The sequence below is a fragment of the Silurus meridionalis genome, chromosome 1 (assembly GCF_014805685.1).
Source record: "Silurus meridionalis isolate SWU-2019-XX chromosome 1, ASM1480568v1, whole genome shotgun sequence".
Lineage (NCBI taxonomy): Eukaryota > Metazoa > Chordata > Actinopteri > Siluriformes > Siluridae > Silurus > Silurus meridionalis.
Genome location: NC_060884.1, coordinates 1,989,356 through 1,999,355, shown reverse-complemented (window position 1 = coordinate 1,999,355; position 10,000 = coordinate 1,989,356). Strand labels below are relative to the sequence as shown.

Sequence of the window (10,000 nt, the reverse complement as noted above, 5' to 3'; positions counted from 1 at the left end):
CACGATGTGAGAATCCACCTATAGGTTAATTGTAATTAATGACGTCACATCACAGCTACCATTCAATCATTTCTAATCATATTTAAAAGAGCGACACGTCGTGTTTTATATGTTTATAGTTATATTTCCGGGTAACATTTCCGGGTAGGAACACTTGTTCTCTCAAATTCCGCTTTCGTCTTTTATCTTCTGTCTTTCCCCAAACCAACGACCTGCATGTCTTTTCACAACATCCATAAACCTCCTCCTGCGATTTCCTTTTTTTTTTTAATGATTGGTGCTTTCATCGTCAGTGTCCATCTACCTTTATACCCCATGTCCCTCCTCATAACACACACACACACACACACACACACACACACACCTGCTACCAGGAGACTCCCTGTGTGTCCCATGTGTCCGTTACCTTCCATAGGATTTATATCGTTTCTGAATTCAGTACTGAATGAATTGCAGTGTCGTTGTAATGATGCTAAGCTGCAGGATTATAGAACTCATGAACAGTTGCTCTGATAGCCCATCATCATCATCATCATCATCATCATCATCACTTTAGCCCTGAGCCATGCTGGGTTTTTTTTTCCTTTTTGTAGTGAAACAGTTTCCCAGAAATCCTCTCGAATCCTGTGTTTTAACCCGAGCTCTCAGGTTCCTGTGTTTTCCAGGATGCTCAGTCAGGAGGAGAATAAAAAAAAGCGTCTCCTTGAGGCTTATGTATCGTCTGTAGCAGCATTAGGTCATCACTAACACCTCTCCGAGGCAGATCAGTGACAGACGGGAACGCTGACACCGTGTGGTCGTTGCAGGGCACAGCATCGCCGTGAGCGTCTGGCGTCTAATAAAAAAAAAACATGGAGAAATGTACGAGTAAACATGTGAAACGAGTTCAGGAGTCTGTAATCAATAATATGAGTTATAATAAATAATGATGAGAAGAAAAAAGGGGTTGATTGTAAATTTGTACGTTATTAAGAAGCCTGAGCACTTACTATGTAAATGATAAAGACCCTCCGTGAAACCTGTGCACTCTGTGTCTCTCTTTTTTTCTTACTCTATCTCTCTGTTTGACTCTCGCTCTTTATCTCTGTCTAAATCTCTTTATTTGAATTTATCTCTCTGTCTCCCAATCTCCATTTCTCTGTCTCACTCTCTTTATCTCTCTGTCTCCCTATCCTACTCTCTCTCTATCTCACTCTCTCTATCCGTCTTTCTATTTAACTCTTTCTCTATCTCTCTGTCTAAATCTCTATCTCATTGTCTCTCCATCTCACACTTTCTGTCCCTCGCGTTCTCTCTCTCCCACACAGCCTCTGCCGAAGTTGTCTCGTATCCCAGGCCTGGTGCTCCCGGGGCAGGTTTTCTCAGACTGCCTGATGGTGGTGCAGTTCCTGCGCAGCTTTGGGAAGGTGTTGGGGATGGAGCAGAATGAGGTTCCCACGCTGGGCGTGCTGCAGGAGGGGCTACTCAACCTGGGCAACAGCATGGGGCAGGTGCAGGACCTGCTGGTGCGATTGCTCTCGTCAGCCGTGTGCGACCCGGGTTTGCCTCCGGGGTACAGGGTGAGAGATAAACAGAGATGTCTGCGCAAACACACACACACACACACACACACACATTTTTATCCACAACAAGTACAGGATCTCATGTTCTAAACCCTCGTCCTCCACAGGCCAAGTCCATCCTGGGTGATCATCTGACCAACATAGGTCTGAACCGGGACAATGTGTCGGAGGTTCTGCAGCAGTACATGGAGGCCCACTGCGCTCAGACGGTCCTGGCCAACATGGCCCTGAGCCTGAAGACCAAGGCCTTCCAAGCACATACGCCTTCACAGAAAGCCTCGGTGCTCGCCTTCCTGGTCAACGAGCTGTCCTGCAGCAAGAGCGTGGTCAGGTACACCTGTGGGCTCGAACACTCTGAAAACCACTGTAGCACTTCTTTAAATATTCATCTGGCAGTGAGAGCGTGTAAGGAGGTTAAGCACAGACGGTCGGTCTGAGATGATTCATTAGTAACGACGCCTTTGCGTTTCGCCCGCTGTTTCAGCGTTTCTGATTATGTAGCTTAGATCTCTCTTCTACTCTCACTCCTTCTCTTCTCTTCTTCTACGTGCTCTGACGCTCAGTGAGATTGATAAGAGCCTGGACCAGATGAACGTCCTGAGGAAAGACGAGTGCATCGTGGAGGGAAAGCTCAAAAAGTAAGTGCTGAACAAATGCACTAAATGTTACTTATTTCATTTGTTTCTATATAAGATTATTCGATAGACTACACTGAAAGATGCTATATACTCGTCACAAAGTGAAATTCTTCGTTAGGAAGCTGTGGCCAGACATGATAAAGCACCCCTGGAGCAGATATGGGTAAGGGCCTTTCTCAGGGGCCCCAAGAGTGGCAGCTTTGCAATATTGGGGCTTGAATCCTTAACCTTGTTCCATAAGCCTTAACCACTGAGTTACCACTTCTAATGGTTTTCGCCCTAGTGCAGGGTCAGCCATGGTGTGGCCCCCTGGGAGCAGATAAGATTAAGGGCCTTGCTCAAGGGCCCAACAGTGGCGGCTTGGTGGTGCTAGGGCTTAGACCCCCGACCTTATAATCAGTAACCCAGAGCCTTAACCACTGAGCTGTCACAGGTTTTTACCTTTAATAATAAATATATATTTTAATATATTAATATTAGACACATATGTGGTTATCCCTCAAACTGTGGGATGCACTCAGCCTTCACTTGCACGAGGAGACCCAAACCTGTTATGGCATGACAACACCCTAGTGCACAAAACCGGCTCCATGAAGATGAATGGGTTGTATATGGTGGAAGATCTCCTGTGATAGAGCCCTGGAACACCCTTGTGTGGAATGTGAACGCTGACTGCACCCCAGGCCTCCTCACCTCACCCACCTGACTTTACTTCCACCCTTTTGGCTGAATGAATCTCACACAAATCTACAAAAAAATCTAGTGGAACATCTTCCCAGGAGAGTAGAGCTTATTATAACAGCAAATGGAGACTAAATGTGGAATGTGCACGGGTGTCCACAAACATTTGTCCGTGTAGTCCATGTACAACATTATGTTGGAAAAAAATTCAGTGGCAATTAAAACATCTAAAAAATACACAGCTCCGTCTCTGGGATTCTTCAAATGAGGATTACAGCGTAAATATCCGTGTATAAGTATAACAACACGCAGGACAGAATTGATGTAGATTATAAACAGATTAGTGCAATTTGTATCTTATTAAATGTAAGTTTGTCGTATTTTTTTTATTGAACTGCTGCGATTTTTGTGTGCAGGCTGAAGAACATTCACGCAAAACGCACGGGGAAGCGTGAAGCCGTTGGAGGGGACGAGCCTCAGGCCACAGGCACGCCAAGCGCCGGACACAAGCGCAAGAGAAAGGCCGGGGACAGTGACGAGGACGAGGACGATGACGAGGACAGCGACGATGGCGTGGACGACGAGGACGAGGACGACGAAGAAGAGGTGAAGAAGGCGAGGAAGGTAGAGACGTGCGACGAGGTGAGAGTCGAAACTCAGCTAAATGGGGCGGAAAACGGCTAAATGTTTATTGTGATCATGTTTGGATAATGTGTGTGTCTGTGTGTGTGTGTCTCTCTATCTATGTGTGTGTGTGTGTGTGTGTTTGGCTTAGGATGAAGGAGATCAAGCCACGAGCATAGAAGAGCTAGAGAAACAGATAGACAAGTTATCGAAGGTAAACACACACACATGCACTCCGTATTCAACGAACACCTGCACACACTTATGCACACACACTTACACAGTCTCTTGTGTGTTTTTGTGAGTGCAGCAGCAGAATCTGATCAGACGGAAGCTGTTTGAGTCGTCTCACGCGTTACGCTCCATGAGCTATGGACAGGACCGCTACCGTCGTCGCTATTGGGTTCTCCCACAGTGCGGAGGCGTCTTCGTCGAGGGAATGGAGAGTGGAGAAGGTACGCACACACACACACACACACACACACACACACACATACAGTGTTCATTATAGAAGAACTTTTACAGTCAGCTGACGCTAATTGCATCTCCCTTTTCTAATGTAGTGCATTGAAGGGATTCAAACTTTTGCACTTACCTATGTATTGGTTTTATCCATTATTATTCATTAGTAACGAACTGATAGATCGACAAAATTTGGTGTGAAAGGAGTGTGTGATGTTATACAAGAAACATGAATGAAGGCCAGCTGAAGCATATCCACTCGTCTCTCCACAGGTCCCGAGGAGCTGGAGAAGGAACGAGAGAGGCTCCGCAACTTCGAGCCAGTGCAGATCAAGGAGGAACCACAGGAAGAAGAGGAGGAGGAAGAGGAGGAAATGCAGGCAGAGGCAGATGAGGCACAGCAGCAGCCCGAGGCCCAGGTGCCAGCTCAGGTGAAGCAAGAGGATCATGCTGAGAAGGAAGTTAAGCAGGAAGACGAGAAACCCTGTTTGCCACTGAATGAGCTCCAGGAGAAGGACACTCAGCTCTTAGACTCGTGTCCTCTCAAGGAGCCCCCAAACCCACCTGGCGACCTCACATCCCTTTGTGTGAGGACTCCGGACAGCAGTGTGGAACCGGTCACTACGGCGACCGCATCGGCATCATCTCCGACTCATTCTACCTCCAAGTCTACTGTACTGTGCAGCACTCCTGCAGACGTCGTACCTCTCGTTGCTCACTTTGGTGCTCCTCTGCCCCAGTTTGGGGTCCCTCTGTCCCTACAGCATCAGCAACACCTCCTGGCAAACGATCAGCTCCTGCGCGTTTTGACTGAGCGCAGCGGCCACTGGTTCAGCCTTCTGCCCCGTTCTCCCTGTGACGACTCCTCGCTCATCCATCCCACCACAACACCACCGCACTCCTCAGCCCAGACGAGCAACGTCCAGCCAAGGAGCCCCCCTGCCTCATCCTGCTCTCCTCACCAACACCTCCAACCGCCGTCTGCCTCCAGCAGCCCTCCAAACGCTGCTCTTGACAGCCTGGGAATCCTCACTGTCTCCCCTCTGCAGGTGGGAAGCCTTTATATAACAGGAAACTGAGATGCAGAATCTGTTTCACTTCACGGATTTGATTAACGTCTCTCCTTTTGCATGCAGGTAAAACCCGGTGGTGCTCTGCTGCCTTTGCCCATGTGTGGATGGTCAGGTGGGGTAATCAGCCCCAACTTGCCCATGTGCAGCAGTCCTATGCCTCTTTGTCCGCTCACTGAGGGCAGTGCCAGCCCCCTGCTTGCCCCCAGTGTCTCCACCAGCAAAAGTGGCTCTCCTGCACCCCCTGGGGACAAACCCCTCTCTGAGCCCTCACCTGCTGTCGATCTGCCACGAAACCATGACCAGCCACAGCCACAGCCCATTCCAGAAGGTCTCACACACACACGGACACAAACACCAAATCTATTAGCTCAAATGTAAGGTTGTTCAAGCTGACCAGGTATACACACTTTCTCATGATGGCGTTGCTCCATGTGTGTGTATTGCAGACATGATGATGGGCTGGTGGAAGATGACGGAGATGGAGGAACTGCAGACCCTGATGAAGGCACTCCACAGCAGAGGGATCCGAGAGCGTGCGCTGCACAAACAGATCCAGAAATCCATGGAGCTTATCTCCCAGACGTGCAACAAAAACAAAGAGGGTGAGTGGCTGTAATCTACAAACTACACACTACTTTTGATGCAATTTGTGTCCACTGGGGGTGGATCGATCATTCCCTGTCGTGTATGTTCACGTGTGGGTGCAGTAGCAGTGATGGAGGTGTCGGAGCTGGACGAGGGCCAGGTTTCTGTGGAGACGCTTCAGGAGTGGTGCGTGGATGAGCAGGCAATGGAGACGGACATCGCCTTACTGCAGCAGGTGGAGGAGCTCGAACGTAGGGTCACTTCAGCCAGCCTGCAGGTCAAGGTGAAGAACGGAGAACATGTCTAGGGAAAAAAATATTTTTCTTGGTCATTTTTTTTAGTATTTGGTTTCCGTTGTCTTACTGCAGGGCTGGATGCATCCGGAGCCCCAATCGGAGAGGGAGGACCTGCTGTATTACGAGCACAAACCCTTTTCCAAGGCCTGCCCCGGGGCGGAGTCACAGGAGGAGCGGAGCTCGGAGAAAGGCCTAAGACGGCAGCCCAGCAACCCGCTGGACATCGCCGTGATGCGCCTGGCCGAGCTGGAGCGCCACATCGAGAGAAGGTACCTGCGGAGCCCCTTAGGGACAACCATCCAGATCAGGCTGGATAATGTGGGGACGGTCACTGTGCCCGCCCCCGCGCCATCCACTAGCGCTGGAGGGGAAGGGTAGGTCATCCACGCAGCCAGCCTTAATCCCTCCCTCTCTTATCCTCTCTCTTTTCCTCTTGCTCCTCCTCTTTCTTCTCCTCCTCCCCCTTTTCTTCTCTCCTGGCTGGGGCGGCTGTGCTTGTGGCGTGTGTGTGTTCTCACCCGGGGCCCAGGTTCTCCACGGGTTCCATGGTTCTTGGCTCACCTGCATTTGAGTTCCTTTCTGTCCTTGGCTGCATGCGTTCAATTTATTTGGTCATTTGTGCGAAGGATTTCTCTTTGCTGTTGTTTTGTGAGAGCATGGTGCACTCTAACCACGGGGCTTCGATTCCTCTTCAGAAGTTTTCCTCATACAGTCAGTGCCATTCCACAGGATGTGTGTGTGTGTGTGTGTGTGTGTGTGTGTGTGTGTGTGTGTGTGTGTGTGTGTGTGTGTGTGTGTATGTATTTGTCTGGAACGACGGGCAGCATTATACTCGATGTGTAATCCAGTAGTGGGAGAGGTGGGAGCTTAGTGGTTGAGGCGTTCGGACTGTAAGTCGGTCTGGGTAAGGCCCTGTGAAACATTCATGATTTCCATGATCGGTGTGTAGGCTCCAGACTTCCTGGTCATATCTCACAAATTTGCTAATGTTAATCTAGACATTAATTTCAGACAAAATTGTTTTCTACTTTGAAATAAAATTTATTTTTTATCGTCGTCAGGAAATTAATTTGATTTATAGCTTGATTTTGTACATTTTTGGCCGACAGTGACAAGTTAATCATATTAATTCTGTATTTATTTCACTTTGATGACCAGATCGTGATCGTAATTGCACATGTGCAGCGATCCGTCAAAGTGATCGTCAGATTTTTTTTTTAATCCAGGGAGATTATAGAACATAAAAAACAAACGATTTGATATTGCTGGACAAAAAAAAATAAAAAATATATAAAATATATAAAAATGATATTCTGTTGTGTGCTAATGTTCTACATACGTGCTGTTTATCTGACGTGTGCATGCTTTACTGCAGGTAACATCAAGAATAATGCTGGCCTAAGTGTGTGTGTGTGTGTGTGTGTGTGTGTGTGTGTGTGTGTGTGTGTATAAAAATAAAATATGGTCAAAAGTATTGGGACACCTGACAAAACTGTCACCAAAAAGTTGAAGGCACACGTCTACAACTTTTAATTTTTTTACTTGAACTAGGAGACCCAAACCTGCTCCAACATGAGAATGCACAAAGCCAGCTCAATGAAGATATACGTTACATGGGTTTGGAGTAAAAGTTCTCCTGATATAGAGCTTTAACCCTATTGAACATCAATTAATTTTTTCACACTGACTGCACCCCAGGCCTCCTTACCTGCATCAGTGCCTGACTTTACTAACACCTTGTGGCTGAATGAATCTCCACAGAATCTCCACAAAATTTTGTAGAACATCTTTCCAGAAAAATGGAGCTTATTATAACAGTAAATGGGGACTAAATGTGGAACGGGATGTTCAATATCGATCTTATGCTCAGGTGTCCACAAACTTTTGTCCATATTGAGTGAGAGTGGTTGTGTGTTTGTGTGTAACCCATCTCTTTGTTGTATTTGTCTCTTAGAAGTGAGGAGGAGATCGCTCCGGGGATGAAGGTGTGGAGGAAGGCTTTGAGCGAGGTGAGGAACTCGTCACAGCTGGCCATGTGCCTGCAACAGCTGCAGAAGTCCATCGCTTGGGAAAGATCCATCATGAAAGTGGTGAGTGTGTTTGTGTGTGTGTGTGTGTGTGTGTGTGTGTATATTTCTCAGTCCAGGGTTCAGTGCCAACCTGTGCACGATGATGAAACGGTATTTTAAGCATGTACTAAGGTGTGTGTGTGTGTGTGTGTGTGTGTGTGTGTGTGTAGTACTGCCAGATCTGCCGTAAGGGGGATAATGAGGACTTACTGCTGCTGTGCGATGGCTGTGATAAGGGCTGTCACACCTACTGCCACAAGCCTAAGATCAACGCCATCCCTGAGGGAGACTGGTACTGCCCTGCCTGCATCTCCAAGGTAACCGCCACCACCTCCCGTCACGTTCAGAGCCCTCTGACACACACACACACACACTGCTCTTAAAGTATACACGTATGCAGTCTGGTCAAGGATTTTTCTTCCCTTTAGAAACCAGTGAACAGAAACAGGTTGTGATGTGAAAAATGATAGAAACGCTTTTTTACTCACGTGACCTAATCAGAGACGGGCCATTTTTTTGGCTCCCATAATGCATTTCATTAGTGCTCATTTTAGACGGTGCTTGTGGCTGATCGATCCAATACCGAATTTGTACTGCGCATGTGTGCATATGCATCTACCTCCTGCCTGAAGTATGTTGAAACAATTTACGGCAGTTTCGGGGATTTATAATGGTGTTGACTCGACCCGATACCGGAAAAAGTTTTTTACCAGTGATTCTCTTAATATAAATTAGCAGTTGAATTAGTTGATTATCCCGATACCGATAGCTGGGTTGGATCGTACTTGCCGATAACCAATTAATCAACTTAATCAAGTTTTTTAAATGGATGCTGAATAAAAAACTAACAAACAAAACATTCCATGTAAAATAGTACTGAACTTTAATACAAAAAAATATATATATAATTAATAAATTATAAATAATAAATATAATATAGTGCTCTCCGTGCAGCGCGCAGTCTCGCGTGTAAAAACAAAAAGCAACGAATGCAACCCGGAAAAACTATCTACTATCTACTATGGATTTTTGTTGATAGCCGATATTTCCAGCAATCAACTATCAGTGCCAGCAAAACTGATAAATCAGCCGGCCGCTAATATAAATACAGTTTTTTTTTGTTTTTTTTTTAATATATCAATCAATTTATATTGGTTACATTTATACTTATTTATTATTTAACTTTGAGTAATTCTTAAAGCCCTATAAAATGCAAAAGTATCGTCTCACTCGCGTAATGGATGCAACTGCAGAAAATCACATGCTTTAGCTATATAATAAGCCGGAATTTTATGAAAACAAGTCAGCATATTGTATGCACTGGAACGTGGAAGTTCTTTCCTCTCACTGTCTTGCTGATAGTGGTATTGAAAATAATCTGTTGTGTAGCATTAAAGTGTGTGTGTTAGTGATACCTTGGGAAAGTTCCATGTTGATTTCCGAATGCAGACTTAGGGAGCATAAAATGAAGTGCAGGAATAAGTGTTTATGGCTTCAGGGACGTGAGCGAGACCACGTTAACTGACAGGTCCGAATCCCGCAGGCGAGCAACCAGTCGCCGAAGAACAAAAAGGCTCAGAGTCGAATGCAGTCCGGCGGAGGGGGCAAGAAATCCTCGGAGGCGGCCAAGAAGAACAAGAAGCAGCAGGAGGTGTGTGAGGAAGAGGAGGCAGGAGGAGGTGGCAGCAGCAGCACCAGCATCAGCAGCCCAAAGAAAACAGCCACGACTTCCAGCCAGGCGAAAAAGAGCTCTCCGGCTCCTCCTGCTGCCAAACCAGAGAGTCCGGCCTGCGTGAAACGAGCCAAAACGGCCAGGGACAACAACCGCGACCTGGGCCTGTGCAGGTACCGTTTTATTTCAGCATGTCATTCATCACTTTTATGTCGGTCACAAACACCTGTTGATACAAATAGTGTAAAATTCATTAATACTGGGGAGGTGGTTAAGGCACTGGACTTTGGCTCTAAAGGGCATGAGTTCAAATCCCAGCCTCACTAATCAGTCACTTC

General features: G+C 46.8%; 1 protein-coding gene across 18 annotated transcripts in view; it reads left to right on the top strand.

Moving 5' to 3' along the window:
- The window catches only part of baz2ba (bromodomain adjacent to zinc finger domain, 2Ba), an 80,754-nt gene that overhangs the window by 69,615 nt on the left and 1,139 nt on the right, over positions 1–10,000 (top strand). For 10 of the 18 annotated variants that reach the window (XM_046852781.1, XM_046852711.1, XM_046852704.1 and 7 more), the window contains 14 exons: positions 1,308–1,559; positions 1,670–1,893; positions 2,126–2,200; positions 3,298–3,523; positions 3,657–3,719; positions 3,816–3,960; positions 4,241–5,016; positions 5,104–5,368; positions 5,487–5,642; positions 5,748–5,908; positions 5,994–6,295; positions 7,876–8,011; positions 8,161–8,307; positions 9,534–9,835. In XM_046852781.1, the coding sequence (XP_046708737.1) occupies positions 1,308–1,559; positions 1,670–1,893; positions 2,126–2,200; positions 3,298–3,523; positions 3,657–3,719; positions 3,816–3,960; positions 4,241–5,016; positions 5,104–5,368; positions 5,487–5,642; positions 5,748–5,908; positions 5,994–6,295; positions 7,876–8,011; positions 8,161–8,307; positions 9,534–9,835 (3,230 nt within the window). The remainder of the gene's footprint in view (positions 1–1,307; positions 1,560–1,669; positions 1,894–2,125; positions 2,201–3,297; positions 3,524–3,656; positions 3,720–3,815; positions 3,961–4,240; positions 5,017–5,103; positions 5,369–5,486; positions 5,643–5,747; positions 5,909–5,993; positions 6,296–7,875; positions 8,012–8,160; positions 8,308–9,533; positions 9,836–10,000) is intronic. The other 8 variants (XM_046852804.1, XM_046852812.1, XM_046852788.1 and 5 more) reach the window with 3 other exon arrangements.